The following is a 17369-nucleotide window of genomic DNA, read 5'->3' on the forward strand; positions in this document are numbered from 1 at the left end:
GCTTTGGATGCCTCAGAAACAAAAGAAAAGGTTCTAAGTCAAAAGCCAGGAAAAAAAGATTGCTATAAGGTATGAGCAGATCCAGGATATAAAAATGTCATGAACTAGGTATAAAAATATACATTTTCATTAGTTAAGGTACTTATGATTATTTTGACAATGTAGATAAATTGATCTCAAGATAGAAGAACTGTCAGACATGGGGTAGTATTGGACCCATTAACAAGACTTGTACTGAATTATGTAGATCATTTAAATGGATGAGATACACCAGATGGTTTCCAGCAGGAGAATTAAACCTTAGTGTGTACATCTGCATTACCTGCTTGCAGTTAAAATCTTCTCCATGGCTTTCAATTCAGATACTCTTTTACTTCTCCATGTGTATTTTTTATTATTATAACTATTTATTTTTCTAGCAAAGGGAATTTGTTTGTCCTGATATCTTAGTTCTAAGTAGAGCTGCCAACTGTGATGAGAATCTGGTTTCATAATACAGTAGACAAAAATGTGTTTATTGGTTTAGAATTGTCTCCCATTATGAGTGCTGATAATTAGGTGTAGTTCTGCATTACATTTGCTATAGCAGACAAAATCATTAGGATAAACAAATATAGCTTGAAATTACTTTTATGATACTGGCTTTGATAAACAAGTAGTAGTTTTGTCACTGTGAACTCTTCTAATTTATAGCTGATAGAAAAAAAAAAGGCAGTCTTACTCAACAGAACTGAATGAAAAAGCCTCACTAGGAGCATTTTAGTAAAAGAAGGAAAGATGTTATATTCAAACTGACATGGCTTGTTAATGTCAGATACTGCTGAATACCTTGAATTTTCCTTCCAAAGATTCAAAAAGGAAGTTTTCACTGGATAAAGTAATTCTCCAGGCAAGGAAATAGGCTGGAGCATAATCAGCACAGATCTTGCCAATACTATGCTTCAGAAAACAATCTGAAAGTTTCTCTAGGACTTATACTTTCCTGCTGGTCTGAAACAGCCGCAGATGACAATGCCACACACAGCTTTGAACTATACTGGCCAATTAATTAGCATGGCAGAACTAATCCTTTATCTGTTCTTTCCCATGGTAATTGCATCTCCTCTAAGTGTAGTGAGGAAAGGCATGCTCATATCCTGGATTCACTTACATAGGAAATGTACATAAATGTACGTAAAATCACAGTTAGATTACATTTAATTTAGACAAATAAATGTAGATCTGAGTCTTTATTTTCAAGCTAGCTTCCCTCCCACTGTCTTCTTCTTACATTTACTTGTCATACAGATCATATTCACTTCCACCTCTGTATGCCTACATATATTCTTCTACATTGGTTCCTGAAAATGAAAATGCCCAAGTCTGTCTACAAAAAGATGTGGTTGGTTGTCACCAGACAGTGATGTTTTTATGCAAGTCTTTTTGTTTTTGTTTTTTTTTCATACTGATAGTCTTTACAATGTAAAAATAGAGAGAATATATATAAATTAAAGAAACTTACCCGATTGGCTTCAAACCTTGAGCGATCGTTGTTAGCCTTTGTTGTTTTTTCTGCAAGTTTCTTCTGCCTTTGAGGGCCTTTTCCAAAGAAAATGTAGTTGACAAAGGCGTATTCAAGTAAGGCCAAGAAGACAAACACAAAGCAGCCCATGAGATACATGTCAATGGCTTTAACATATGGAATTTTAGGCAAAGTCTCTCGCAGGTGAGTGTTGATCGTTGTCATAGTCAGCACAGTTGTAATTCCTACACAGAGAAAAAAGATCACATATCTTACAACTCCAAGCATTCAATTTTATTTTCCTTCTGGTAAATATGCCTTGTCAGTGGGAAGAAGCTTAAAAACTTGTAAAAGATGTCTTGCAGGTGACAACATTGCAAAAAAAAAAATTAAAAAATTAAAACTTGATGCACTGATATTCTGTTACAATTATTTCCTTCCTATGAGAAGGGGAACAGCTAACAAGGGGGTCTGGCACCACTGCCATGAGTTAACACAGCTTCATGGAAGCCAGTGTAGCTGTAGTGAGAATCTCTTCCATGGAGACCAAACTGATGTGAAACAAGAACAGTGTTCACACAGATAGTGAAAGACTTCTCCCACAGTTTTAAATTTCTAGGAGTTGGTTGATACCAGTCCTGTGGGATCTCCCCATAGTAGAGACAGGGGAGAGACAGGTACCTTTCTAGAACAGCTCATCCCATCTATTTTAGCTACCTATTTCAGGAAAGGACAGTATGTAAGTGGAACTTGATATGACTAATTTGGAGCAATAGGCTAATTACACAGAAACAAGTGAGGTAAGCAATGAGAGACAGATAGGTATGTGATTTTTTAAAAGGAAGAAGGAGGGAGAGCTGCATTTTTATAGCAACAAACTGGATACTAATAAAATATCTACAAAATATCTGTATCAACCTTATGTAAAGGTATTTATCTAAGGATGGACATAGCACCTGAAAATATATTCCAGAGCACTGTTTTAAAAATCAGGAAAGAAAATCAAATTTATTGTCAGTCTGCCTGAATTCACAATAAACTGTGGGATCTGTATCTCCACTGGAAATTCTATGGGAATTGCAAATCACAGGTGGCTGAAAACACTGATTTGTGGAATAAGTCTCATTTCAAGGCAAGCCATTCTACCAGGTCTCCTCCATTACTATTTTCTTTGATTCCATAATTATACCATCACTTTACAAGTAGTCACTAAAATACAGGCATAACAAAAATGAAGGCTGAAATAAAATTGCTGCCATATAATAAAGCACAGCTTCTTTTACATGAAGAGACAGAAATAAAGACAATGTAACTCAAAATCAAGCTGTTGGTGTAAGCAGTGTCACTCCAGGGAACTGTACTAATGCCCTATGAGATAATATTGGATATTTAGTAGGTTAGTGTCAAGCAGTTTTCAGTGCTTTTCCCCTAAAGTGTGAAACAAGTGTGCAGTGATGCCAGATGTCTGGTGATCCGGAACATTAAGCACACTGAATGGAAAGGTGGCTATCACTAACCAAAGGGAAATACATTCCCTGGGAGATCCTGAAACCCTGCAGCCAAATGTCTTTCTGAAGCTCAATAATTTATTTTAAAGCACAGCTGGAGGAGAAGAAGCTGACACTCCTCTAAGACAAAAAAATAAGATAATCTTGTGATTATAGTCCTTCCCACAAGAGAAGACCCTAGATATAATTCTTCTCACTTGAAGGACTGAATTTAGGAACTTCTAGGGCTAACTAGCAAAACACAGAGCAGAACTGATAGGTTTGAATATTTCTCTTGAGGTCAGTCCTGCATCACTGGCTGTCTGCAGTGTCCATAGTACTGTCTCTGGAATGAGCTGGCCTTTGCTCTGTACCTAGATTTCACTCTAGAGGCAACTGTTTGGTTCAGTGCAGCAAGGGATCAGGCACAGGGGAAAAACATGGAAGTGAATGAATAGAATCAGGCTCTTGCAGAAATACAGGCTTCTTGCAGGAGTTGAGTAAAAGTCTGTGTCCCAAGAACTGCACAGAGAATGCTTCCTCAAACAAATACTCAGGAATTCAGGCATACCTTCTCTATACTGTGTTCTTTAGAGCCAATCATGTATTTCCAAAGGTTGCCATAGTGCCTTTCAACTTTTATACCACTTTACATTAGGATGCCATGTAAGTTCACAGACACTACATAACTGGGAGCAGCTGTTGCCTCCCCCAGAGGCAGGCAGGCTCTGCAGAGAGACCATGACAAATTAGAGGACTGACTGGGCAGGCAATCACCAACCATGTGAAGTTCAGTAAGGGGAAGTGCCAGATTCTGCACCTGGGATAGGGCAAACCTCAATGTACAGAGAGACTGGGAAACAAAAGGTTGAAGAGCAGTGCTGCGGAAAGTCCTGTGGGTCCTAGTGGATGGCAACTTAATATGAGTCAGCAGTGCCCTGGCAGCCAGGAGGGCCAACCCTGTCCTGGGGGGCATCAGGCACAGCACGGCCAGTGAGCAAGGGAGGGGATTGTCCTGCTCTGCTCTGACCTGGGGTGGCCTCACCTCAAGTACTGGAGGCAGTTCTGGGTGGCACAATCTAAAAAAAAAATATTGTACTATTTATTATAGTGTCCAGTGGAGGGCAGAGGGGATGGTGAAAGGTTGTGAGGGGATGCTCTACGACGAGCAAGTTAAATAACTCAGTCTGTTCAGCCTGGAGACCCCACTGCAGTCTACTGCTTCTTCATGAGGGAAAGAGGGGCAGATGCTGATCTCTTCTTTATGGTGAATAGTGACAGGACCCAAGTGAATGGCCTGAAGTTGTGTCAGGGGAGGTTTAGGTTGGATATTAGAAAAAGGCTGTTCATCCAGAGAGTGGTGGGGCACTGCAACAGCTCCCCAGGACAGTGGTCCAGCACCAGCCTGACAGAGTTCAAGAAGCATTTGGACAATGCTCTTGGGCCTATGGTGTGACTCTTAGAGATGGTCCTGTGCAAGGACAGGAGTTGGACTCCTGTGGGTCCCTTGTGGGACCTTCCAGCTCACCATTTTCTGTGATTCTGTGGTACCAGCTTAGTAAGAGGGGGTATACAAAGGAATATAGGATTAGACGCGTGATACTGAACTTTATTATACAAATACCACAGGCATAATCACCAAGGCACTAATTGTTTTCTGAGAAGAAACTGTTACATGGATTTTTGTCCTCTTAAAAGGACTTTCTACCACTTGGAAATAGAACATCTGGTCTCCCGAGCTTGCCTTGTACTCTCTGATTTTTGTTCTATTTGTCTTACAGTACTTGATGAACTTGTGCTACACAGAAATGGGCCACATGAGACAGCCTCGCTCCTTAAACAAGGCAAAATCTCATGAACCTGCCACAGAAGGGCATGGAATGTCACTGGATATGAATGTAACTTCTGTCTAGCCATCTGTTCTCTGCAGTCCTGGCCAGTATGGATCTAGACAATGATGGTTGTGATTGAAGTGCTGGCCTCACTTGGTCCACCTGGGTGGATCTCTACTATGCAGTAGCTCATTTATGAACACATCAGAGATGTTTGGGCTCTATGCCCCACTTCCTATTAAGCTACTACTTAGCTTCAAGCTGCTAAACAAACACGGGCTGCTGAGTGGTAATGCCAGACAGTGTCATGCCCATAAGAACCAGCTAATCCACAGTACATGAAGAATTACTGCACATGAAGAATAACTGCGGTTAATTTACAGTGTCTCCAGCTACCCAAATTCAAATGCTGAGTAATATGTTGCACAGAGGTGGCTACCCTGCCTGCTTTGGTATGTGGGATCTTGGGAGTAAGGAAACAGGGAATCACAGGGACATGGGTTGAAGTCTGGGTTTGCTGTGGTAAATTACAGAAAAAATAAGGGAACTAGAGAGTATTTTCCTGTTTTAAGAAAATAAGAGAATACAGCAGGAAGATAGCACAGACAGTGACAAGTTTTGGGTAGCAAGGTATGTGTAATTGGGAAGCACAGGGTTGAAGACAGAATTTGGGACAAGATGAGAAGCAGAAGTATTTATAGGGATTTATAGACCCATTTAATCTTCCTTAGCTACAGCTATCCCTGAGTATACTTCTGGTAAAGATGAAATATTTGCTGTCAGATATTGTCACAGAATTTGTCCTGGTTCTGGCAAGGACAGGGTTTATTTTTGCAGTAGCCAGGAGGGGGCATGGCTAAGACCCAAAGGTTATTCTATATCACCTCACATCATTGCCAGAGGTTGCAGGAAGGGAGTCTTTTCAGGTTGGGGCAAGCGTGGCTGTCATTGAGTCATGAGTTCCACAATGAGCATTTTTGCTTGTGAATCATTCTCTCTTTTGTACAGTTTTGTTATTAGTAAGTTGCTGATCCTGTTTGTTTTCTTGTTTCATTGCTGTTTCCAGTAAATTGTTCTTACCTCAGCCTGGGATCTTTGCCTTTTGTGTCTCCAATTCTCTCTGGCCACCCGCAGTGGGAAGGGGGACAGGGGGAAGCAAGCGGCAGTGTGGTTTTAGTAGGAGCACTAAAATGGAGAATACCATTCTATCACAGAATCACAGTTAGGCTTGGAAGGGACCTTAAACCCCATCTAAGTCTGCTGCCATGCACAGGGACCTTCCACTAGGTCAAGTTGCTTGAAGAAAAATCTAACTTGGCCTTCAACACTTCAAGGGATGGGGAATCCACAACTTCTTTGGGAAACCTGTGCCAGTGCCTCACCACCCTTACAATCAACAATCTCTTCTTAATTCAAATCTACTCTCTGTCATTTTGAAGCCATTTCTACTTGTCCTGTCCTTGTATGAAGTCCATTTCCAGCTCTCCTGCAGGCCCCCTTTGGGTACTGGAAGGTGCTGAAAGGTTACCCCAGAGCCTTCTCTGCTTTAGGCTGAACAAAATCAAGTTGCTTGGTCTGCCTTGACAGGAGGGTTGCTCCAGCCTCTGATCACCTTTGTCGCCCTTCTCTGGACTCACTCCAACAGGTCCATGACCTTCTTATGTTGGGCACCCCAAACATGGATCCAATATTCCAGCTGGGGTGTCGTAAGAGCAGAGTCAAGAACAATCACCTCCCTCACCCTGCTGATTTTGGTGCAGCCCAGACACAGTTCTGGACTGCAAGTGCACATTGCTGGGTCATGCTGAACTCCTTGGCAAACCAACACCCCAAGTCCTTCTCCTCAGGGCTATTTCTCAAGCCATTCTCTACCCAGTGTGTACTTGTGCTTGGGATTGCCAGACCCTCATGCAGGATCTTCCACTTGGCCTTGCTTAACTTCATGAGGTTCATGTGGGTTCACCACTCAAGCTTGTCAAAGTTCTTCTGGATGTCATCCCTTCCCTCCAGCATGTCAACTGCACAATTTTCTAGTGACCTTCTCTTATGTAAAGGATACTGAATACTCTTCTAAAGGATACTGATACTCTTATTTAAAGGATCTGAAAAGTTCTTGGGCAGGAATCACATACCGGTGCCAAATCCATGTTTTTCTGTCCCAAGGTAAGTAACACTTTAAGCTGTGATAAACATGCACTTAACATACCTGTAACCTGAGGGTTAGGTGGCATGGAGGGGTCCATATCTGATGTGCCCCTGTGTGCTGAACTAGCAATGGTTCGTGAAGTCTGTTCCTGCCAGTGTCAGTTAAAGCACCAGGACCTCAGGAGGAGGCTTGGAGCCATGTTTGTCCTCCCACACTGAGCTGGACTAAAGCCCACGCTCAAGTACAATTGTGCAGCTGGTCTCCTAGATGAATTCACTGGCAACATTAACTTTGATGAGAACAAGTCTGGGACCTGTATGAGCAGCTCATGTCAGAGATTTAGTGGTAGCTACACTCTTGCATGCAGGGAAAAACATCACTTTTGAGGCAATATTGGATGACATGATTTTGATGCAAATTATTTTGGAATTTCAAAACACTGACATCACGTTGTAGTTTTTAACAACCTCTTAAGGCTACATTAAGTCTGACATTTTAATGTCCCACTCATTCTTAGCACATACCAAGGGCAACTCTTGCTGCTGATGCATCATAATTGATCCAGAATGACACCCATGATAAAATAGTAATCAGTATGGAGGGCATATAGGTTTGAAGAATAAAGTAGCCAATATTTCTTTTCAACCTGAAGCTCAATGAGAGTCTTGGATAGGCACCTGAGAAAAGAGAGAGGAAAACAGTATTATTTATACTGAAGGAAAGACACTTGTAGATAGCTGCCTTCAGTTTCTGCAGAAACTAAAGCATGCACATTTTGTGGGGTATATGACAACTGCAGAACAGTAGGGATGACACCTTCACTGTATTACTCATTGGTATTAAAAGAAACATTGCAGTGAATACAGTGATAGCCAAGTAATTTGTATTTGGGAAAGAAAGAGAGACAGTAAATTACTTTGGACCATTGAACAGATAGGTGAACACTGGGTAGTTTTTAAGAACAAATGCTTAGGTCTCCAAGTAAAATGCTTATCCAAGTAAACAGTTTTCACAGTATAGAATTTATATTGAGAGAATGAGTAATGTGCATAGTTTTTAATTTACAATGAGGAGCTGTTCAAGAGATGAGACTTCTTAATTACATCTGAACTATAAGAAACATGTGACCTGTGGTGTCAAAAATAAATTATAATGAATTCCACTAAAGGAAAAGCCTTCAGATTAGATCCTCTAATGTCAATTACAGCCAGCCTGAATTTTTCTTCCAAACATATTATAAACAAAATAAAGGTTGATTTTTGTGTGTGTATATATAAATAAATATATATGTAAAATTTATGAACAGTTACAAATAGAAAAAAATTAACAATGAAAGTAATTAATAATCTCTTGATTGGTGTGTATCTTACTGAATTGGAGTTAATCTTACTGAATACAATTTAGACATATACATATATATATTCAGACAAATATATTTAGAAATCTCAAATGGTTAAAAATAATTGTGACTTTTTTCACTGAATGCAAAGACGATTAAATCTGAGTACAGCTGTATAAGAAAAAGGTAGTCATTCACACATTAGCTCCATGATTTCAGTGTTCGCACTACCAGTCTTAGATATACTTCTAACAGCTCATCTAAAAAAATCTAGTCAACATCCTAAAAAAACTTATCTTGGCACATACCAATATTGGCACAAACCAGATATTAGAACACTTCACACCCATTCTAATGCAAATATGCAAAATATATGAAAGATTTCATCTAGAGAAAAAATGAAAAATTAAAAACTTCTCCATAAATTATATTCATATGTTTGCATATGAGCTTGAGAAACTACATTTGCCCATATAGACATGAATTATGGATGTCCTAAGAAAGAAAGGGAAAGAAGGACTAGAAAACTGGAGATTTCACTTTCTTTCATTCCTGACAGTTTGTTACATTTTGAGTCATACCACAGAAAAATGCCACACCATTTCCAGGCAGCAGAAGCAGCAAGGTAATACCAAACTTGTGCAAATATTCTTAACTGTTGTATCAAACAATCTCAGGACAGCTATCATTGGGAAAATAAATATCTGGTAGGTGTATCTGGTTGCTGTGATTACTTCAATCAGCAGCATCTTTTCCCAGGATGAAATGCCTTTTAGTTTCACCCAAAGAAGTATATATTGGTGGAATCAGAAGAATGTATTTCATCCTTATCAGACAAAGGTTTTCTCCTGTCTGAAGGAGTCAACACAATTTTCAGCAAGAAAACTTCTATACTGCAACTTGCTTAACATTTTCATTTTCCAAAGAACAATGTTTCATTTCAAAAGACAAGTTATCTCATTGAAATCAGGCCTGACTTTTTTTTTTTTTTTTTTTGGCAAAGTTTAACTTTTTCATTTGGATTCTTATGAAAATGTTTCTGTGGCCTTGTGTCTGCAGACTATATAAATAAAAGAGGAGACCATAATGAAATATATAAATACTGCCATCATGAAATACATTAAAAATGCAGAAGACCAGATCACCTTTCTGCAATAAGAGTAGAACATAAGACAGAAATCTTTATAAAGCTCTGTTGAGAAAAATTACTTCATATATTACAGTGCCCAAAGGGCTCAAAGGGTTTTCTATGAATGTGTATAAAACTTTTCAAAAGTCCTGTCCAGATCTGGACATCTGTGGAATGTAATTGATAGAGATGACAACTGAAATTTTTTCCATAAAATACCAATTTTTGGATTAAATAGTATGAAGGATTAATTCAAGAAAGTTCAGTAGAACTGAATCACTGAATCAAAGTAAATTCTTTTTTTTTTTCAGTTTGCTTCAGAGCCAAGGACCCTGGATGTATTAGGGAAATTCAGAGAAAAAAGAGAGAACTTCACTGTTGATAATACACAGAAAATGGTGTAGGTGATAGAGGTGTGTATCAGCAGGGGACAGAATAATGTGTCACATATGTTAGTAATGTTCAGTTATGAAATCCCAAACTTAGAAACTGCATGTAACAGAGTGAACTTTAAACATTTATCTTGAATGCTTCACCTGTGACCACCATCCATTACCTCAGCACTTCTATCTAATTAGGTGAGGTAATTACTGAAACTAGTGAGATCTGGTGTTAAAGGTGGACTCCCCAAGGAGCTGACCTCAAGGCCAGAGATACCAACCTAAACAGGTTTCAAGCACCAGGTTCTTTGTCCTGAAGCTAGAACCCCAAGAACCATGTATAGGGCCAAGGCTATCAGTGCTTTCTGTCTTTGTGCTCTAGAGTTAGAGTTGAGTAACAGAGAGATTCAGTTGCCAATCTGATTGTGCCCTGATCCTTTTGAGATGCCCTGTGACATCTCAGACACCAGCACACAGCTGGTGGACATTATATACCCCCTACAACTTTTTGGTCAGTATGTGGATACTACAAAGACTGCCTTGTGCCCTCAAATAGCAATTGATAAAGCAACTCACTTGAACTGCCTACATGTGAGCTTGGTGTCTAAACCCCAGTTCATCCAGTCAATCTAGAAAATGAAACCTAGAGAATTACCCACCACCTCCTAAAAAGGACTCTTACAGGTGTACTGAATTTGTCTTCAGACTCCACCAGCAGTATGGACTAGATTCTGACCAGCTCAGACACCTAGTCCAAATGTGGACACCTAAATTCCCCATAAATCAGAACAAGATGAATCCAAACCCTTCTCAAAGTAGATTTTGATGGTGTGAGGCTCCCAGACAACCTACACACAAGTCTTGCTGGCATTACAGCTGCTTACTGCAGTTGACATGTACAGTATAGACTTTTTTAGGGTCAAGTTGAAATTGAGACATGAACTGTAGCCTTGTTTTTTGTCATACTACATGGCCATGGCTCTCCTTAGGTACCTCTCTCTGAGACTATGAGAGTCTATATTTCTTTCAACTGAATTGCTTTTATGTCTTCAAAAATTATCTGTTGACCCTGCCTCCGACCTGCCATCTCTGCCACAGCATCTCACCTCCATCTAAAAGGCCACAGGAGTCTGTGGAAAAAAGAACAATTAAAAGGAGGACCCCTTCTCATTTTCCATAGTTATTCCCTCTTTGAATGGCTAAAGCTCAGTGAAAAGGATGGGTCCTAACCTTCATGGAGCAAGGACTGCAAGTCCACATCTTTATTTATCAAAGAAGGATCCATTCTGTGGATTATTTAATATAAGTTGACTTCTGGGTAAGCTCAACAATTACACTGCTACTTGCTTGATTATGAGCGCATAATGATTTGTCAATTAAGTACATTTAGTGATTAATTACCAAGAAATTCTAGTTGTTAATTTTCCATAAAAATTTTGTGGTTTTTTCCTTTTTACCATGTTTTGCCTTGTTATCCTCCCTCCCATCTCATATAACATGTTGATGTATATGGGCTAATTTAAATACTATAGGAATAACAGAATTTTGCCAATAGTATTTAAATCCAACAGTATTGGGAATGAAAGTATGAAAATAAATACTTAATCAATACTTGAGCCCGAAATATTCCTTTTTCACATATTTGGGCACTTGATAAAAAGAGATTACTTGTTTCTGTTCCAATTTCATTAAAAGCTAGCAAGCTGAAATATTTGGCTTCAAGGATAAATTAGTCTCTTGCTGTTTTATCCAAGTATGAAACAGGATAACAGAGTTGGCCAGTTACAGAATTCTCACTTTAATATGTTCTTTAGGGAAGGTTCTTTGGCTAATTGGAAATGTACTTTACATACTGATCTTTCAGAATACAGCAAATATTTAATTTTCAAATCTTTTGAGACTACCCTCCTCTTACCAACAGGTTGCTAATCTGGCTTTGACTGCTATGTGACTTGAAGCTTTTAGGGGGTGTTTTACATATCCCCATTCCTGTTCATTATCTAAGCAGCTTGGGAGGCAGATTCAGGTAACGGACTTGGAACTACATTTCAGGTGTTTGAATGCAGATATTTGCACATGGATGGAGCATGAGCTGTTAGTGGAAACCATGGAGATCTAGACTTAGAGCCGGCTGATTCTAAGGGTGTGATTGAACTGCCTATGCTGGTGTCTATACTCTCATTTGAGATGTGACAGGCTAAAGAAGAGCAGAACAGAACACTACTTAAGAAATCAATACTGAAGCACTAGATGGTGAACACAGGACACAAGGCTGTAAGATGCCAGAACAGCAGCCTAACTGCTAACCAGGATCTCCTGCAGCTGCTCAAAAAGCAACAGATTGTTATGTTTAGGCAACTGAATAGTGTTTAAAATATTCATTTGAGAAAGAAGAGGTATTCAAGAGCTGAACAGCTCTTTAGGCTTCACTGACAGCACTGACAGGATGGCATTTGACTGTGGGCTTAATTCAGTTCCTGACACATGGGCATCCAGTGCCACTTAAATACCTCATGGTATCCTGTATGGCCTTCAGTTGGTGTTAGAAGAACAGTCAAACCAGGTATTTCTTTTTCATAGCAATTTAAAAATCATTAATAAAGGCAACAGGCTATTGTATATGGCTTTGCAGATACCTTCTAGACACCTGAAGGTTTTATTTCATTTACAATCAAGCATTCTCTTTTTTTAAACTATATGACCATACTTGTTTCTCCACTAATATCAGCTCTGCCTTTTTCAAGATTTTCATTCACACTTGCTTGTTTTTCATAAACCCTCTTCTATTGCTCCATTACTGCCTTCAAGAGTGCTACCCTTGACCACCAATACTAAGCTCTAATAATAATACTAAGCATTATCAATGTAAACAAGACTTCTTTATATGGTAAGATTTTTGGTTTTGTCTGTTTCTTTCCTTTTTCTCCTCAAAAAGATCTTACTGGCTCACTTCCAGTCTGAGATCAACAACAACCCCTATATTTCTACACACAGAACCATGGCATAACCTGGCATTCTCTATCCTTAATCTGGATAGGAATAATTAGTTGCACAGATACTGTATTTTGAACTTGTCCATGCTGAATGTTATACATTTTTCAGACACATTTTGTTAATTTGGCAAGATAAATTTTAACTTCCATTCTATACTTCAACATTAGGCATTCAGCTCCTCCAGCATTCTTGCAGCTGACCCTGATTTCTGACATTATTGATGGGGGTTTTCCCATGCTTATCATTGCTTCTCAGTAGTAACTATGGGAACAGATTTTTCCCTTTGCCTAAATTACACAAGATTATACAGAACAGTTTCTCTTGAAGGATAGGAGAAATAAGTAATCCAAAAGCTGTTTATGGCATGACTCTGAAGTCTTCTTTTAGTTTTATTCAATCAAAGCATACTAGGACTGAAATCTCTGAAATGTTCACTGAGATACTGCGCTCAAAGAACTAATATCTCCCCCTGAGACTTCAATAACCTCAAAGCCAAAAACATGCCTTACTTATTTTCCAAAAAAATGTAGAAGCTGGCCCTAATTACTGGGACTGTAAGAAACTCTTGAGAAGAAACTTGAAAAGTGTCTGCTGACTTTATGCATCCGATCTGCTGGCATGTTTTGGATTTAGATTTAAACATGTGTTTTTGAGAAACAAATGTGATGTTTCCCTGCATGGAAATACTTGTCATAAAATGTCATAATTAATCAAGCATTTTTATAATGTCCTGTATCAAAGCAATAGTAAATTCAGTATTGTGTCTTCATCAGTGAAAAAAATTAAATGTTTCAGAAAATGGTACAAGAAACATTCTGTTCTCTGTGATTCCCTAATGCCAAGCTGTTTTAAACCCTGAAGCATGAGACTTCTTTATTTCTTTCACTAGATTTTTGAAGAAAGAACCATTAATATTCTGAACATTTGGTCAGTCACAGAAATATGTGTTCCTAGTTTTTAGTCTCTCTTGTATTTGTCACATATCTCTTTCGATTTTTCATTTTCTGATTTTTACAAATCTTTCATCTCTACATTACTAAACCATGCATTTAGTGAAATATTTCATGCTGAACTAAAAGGTGGCCTTGGGCTGTCATTAAAGGCACTCCACAAATAAGTTCTCTGTATTCTCACTGTTGTCTAAAAGAGCTTTCCTACAAAAGCATATCCAGTCCTGTGGAGGCACGAGTAAGCCCTGGCTGCCAAGGGTGACACTAGCTGCAGGACAGAAGGATACAGGATTAGAGCAACTGATTCTCTATAGAAGAAAATATCTTCCATTCACAATGGTAAACAAGAACAGCAGCAGTTGGCAAACCCTCTTGTACTAATTTCAATCCCAGCAATATTTACATTTTGTTCTGGAATACAACTTGTATTTCTGTGTACTTTGAAACAGATGCTGTGTCCAAAGAGTGGGTGAAGTGATGCTTACAAACATGATTGAGCTGTGCTTCATTTGTTCTAGTGTGTGGAGACAGATGGAACAGCACACTCCTGTGGTCTGAACAGCACTGAAAATCTGAAGGCCCCCAATAATGAGCCAAATAATGGCTCCACATGTGCTGATGGCTTTCTGTGTTGCTTTGGTTTTGCCACACATATTCCTATTTTGGTGTCTAACACCAAATATGTAAATCAACCTTGCACTTTGTAATTCAAAGACATCTAGTACTGTGAGTTACTACTAATTCTTATTCCATCTTCAAGGAAACAAGCAGGGATTTGATTTGAGCACCTTAACAACGGCAACAAATGCAGTGGATGACTATGTATAAAGTACTATATATCCATCAGTGCAAGTCAAGTGATAAAACACATTACATTTGCTATAGAACAACAAAACAAACATGCACCGAAAAGTTGCAGAGAGGTGTTTATAAAATTGGTGGCTTTTTGACCTAGCATGCCCAAACACATTTGTATATGATCAGTTACCCTGTAGGCTGAATCATGTAAATCATGATTCAGAGGTGAATGACTTAATATTTATTTAGATCATGGATATCTAGGTGTCTAGTTAAGTATCACATACATACACAAAAAAGAAAACACAAGGAGACAAAGAATCACAAAATGGTTTTGTGAATGGAGGTGGAAGGGACATTAAAGAATACATAGTTACAGCCCCAGTGCCATAGGCAGAGACACCTTTGACTAGATGAGGTTACTCAAAGCTCCATCCAACCTGACCACTGTTACAGTAAAGAATTTCTTTCTATATCCCATCTAAATATACCCTCTTTCAGCATGAAGCCATTTGCCCTTCTGCTATCACTACACATTTTTATAAAAAAGTCCCTCCCCTAGCTGTCTTGTTGGCTCCACTAAATACTGGAAGGCTGCTAGAAGGTCCTCTTCTCCAGCTTAACCCCAACTCTCTCAGCCTGTATTCACAGGAGAGGTGCTCCATCCCCCTGGTCATCTTTGTGGCCCTCCTGTGGACTTGTTCCAACAGGTCCATGTCCTTCTTGTGTTGGAGTCCCTGGAGCTGAATACTGAATATAGGTCTGTAATTTTCATGGGCTCCTACCTCCAGGCTTTGTCAACTAATTTCTTTATCCAGACATGCAACACAGGCTACATATCATGCCTGGTAATTAAAGTTAATTATTATTAATAAAACAGTAATTTTCACGCACAAGAAAATGAAACACTAAATGGGCAAATGGCAATACTTGCCTGTGGCAAAGACAACATTCTTTGACACCAGTCTGTATTCCACGATAGAGAACTGAGGAAGCTCAATCCTCTCCACGCCAGTGACTGCGTTATCTCCACCTCTCCAGTAGAACTCTATGTCATCAGTTGTGTAGCCATCTGCAGGCAAAGCAAGAAAGTCAGAAATAACAGTGGTCTCAAACACAGCCTCAAACATGCAGCTTGTCATTTGAGACAACAAAAAGAAAAAGAATTGGAACAGCTGGAGAGCTGTATGGTATTTTGCCTGTGGGAAGGTCTCCCAAATTGTTACACCATTACAGTCTGACTGAGAATTTCAGGCAAAATACTCAGATTTCTTTTTATTTTTTTTTAATCACTCATATATTATTCACTAATGGTCTCAGTGAGAAGAAAACACTATCCAAGATTTAGGATATCAGATACATTTAGCACTGAAACCAAATGTATATTTACATTTATATAATGTAATGTATATTTACATTATACATTATAATAAATTATTATAAATGTATATTTACATTTACTGATAATCAACAGAAGAAGGTTAATTATTAACTTTATTATTTAAGGATATTAATTATAATATTAATTATTCAAGGAACACAGAGAAACATAACTGGGCCAGACCTTTTCCACTCACAGTAAACTGTGAGTTGCATCATTTCCACTAGCTTCCACTAGTAGAGGACTAACTACAGCTGAATATGGAATATATATTAGTATTTTCTGTATATGGCATATACTAGTATTTTCTGTATATGGCCACAATTTCCAGCCAGTAGCAGAAATGGACCAGGTACTTCTGAAGTGCAAATATACATCTGAATATTGCAATCCTAGGACATGACTAGGTGAAAAGAGAATATTGTTCTTTTTGTAACATAGTTTCAAATCATAAACGGGGTCAGTCTGAAAGCCCAGAGTAGGTCCTGCACAAAGATGATCCATACATAATAAAGGATATTGAAAGAAAATTGTATCACAGTGTTTGCTCACTTGAAAATAAATCTGATAAAAATACAAATATTCATCTCTCATGTTGAAGATAAGCATCCAGTCACTACCTCTGCCAGGTCAGGCAGGAATACTAAATTACTTCTTTCTGTCCTAACCTTATTTTCTGGGATGTATTAATCTATCTAGAAATAGATGACTCTTTACATCTTTTAATAATTCAAATACACAGACAAAAAAAAATCCAAATGGTGATAATTACAATTCAAATAGTGTTTATAGACACATGTGTAAATATTACACAGTTCTATAAAATAAATTAAAAAAAAATGCAAGAAAACAAGCTAGATCCAAACTAGATTTCACATGCATCTTCTTAGGTACGTACAGCTTTCTATTTCCAGAGTACAGTTTTGTTCATCTAATGGGTATCTTCTCAAGTCCATCATACATGCTGCAGTGGTTGTGATTCTGAAACACAAGCACCAAAGAGTTTTACCATGCAGCCAGTAATCCAAGTTTTGGGTGATGGGGCTGTTTATCTTCCAAAGTGAAGACCCTCTGAAAAACAGCTTACAATAACTGAGAATCTGGTCTGTATTTTTACATTGATAATCAGCCTAATAGAGCAGCAATTACACTGAATTTCAGTGGAACAACTGGCTGTGAATTACCCTTATGCAACCAGCCCCTTTGGGGATCAATGGACCTATCCTCATATGCAAATATTACATGAACATTTGCTGAGGATAAAAGATATGACTTTATAACAGAAACCATGAAGTGAAAATAGTCTGCTACAAATGTCAAAATGATTACAGCTGCATGAATAACTGATTTCTTGGTTCTGTGACAGGTCTAGGAAAAAAAACCAAACCCTGAAATGCTGAAAAAAAGTTTAAAGTCCAGCGAAATGCTTTGT

General features: G+C 38.5%; 1 protein-coding gene across 1 annotated transcript in view; it reads right to left on the reverse strand.

The window, feature by feature from the left end:
• The window catches only part of GABRB3 (gamma-aminobutyric acid type A receptor subunit beta3), a 115532-nt gene that overhangs the window by 13864 nt on the left and 84299 nt on the right, over window positions 1-17369 (reverse strand). The window contains exons 4-7 of the mRNA XM_015632826.2: window positions 16836-16918; window positions 15491-15628; window positions 7491-7643; window positions 1502-1746 (exon numbers count right to left, since the gene is read on the reverse strand). Of these exons, the coding sequence (XP_015488312.1) occupies window positions 1502-1746; window positions 7491-7643; window positions 15491-15628; window positions 16836-16918 (619 nt within the window). The remainder of the gene's footprint in view (window positions 1-1501; window positions 1747-7490; window positions 7644-15490; window positions 15629-16835; window positions 16919-17369) is intronic.

Source organism: Parus major, chromosome 1, assembly GCF_001522545.3.
Source record: "Parus major isolate Abel chromosome 1, Parus_major1.1, whole genome shotgun sequence".
NCBI lineage: Eukaryota > Metazoa > Chordata > Aves > Passeriformes > Paridae > Parus > Parus major.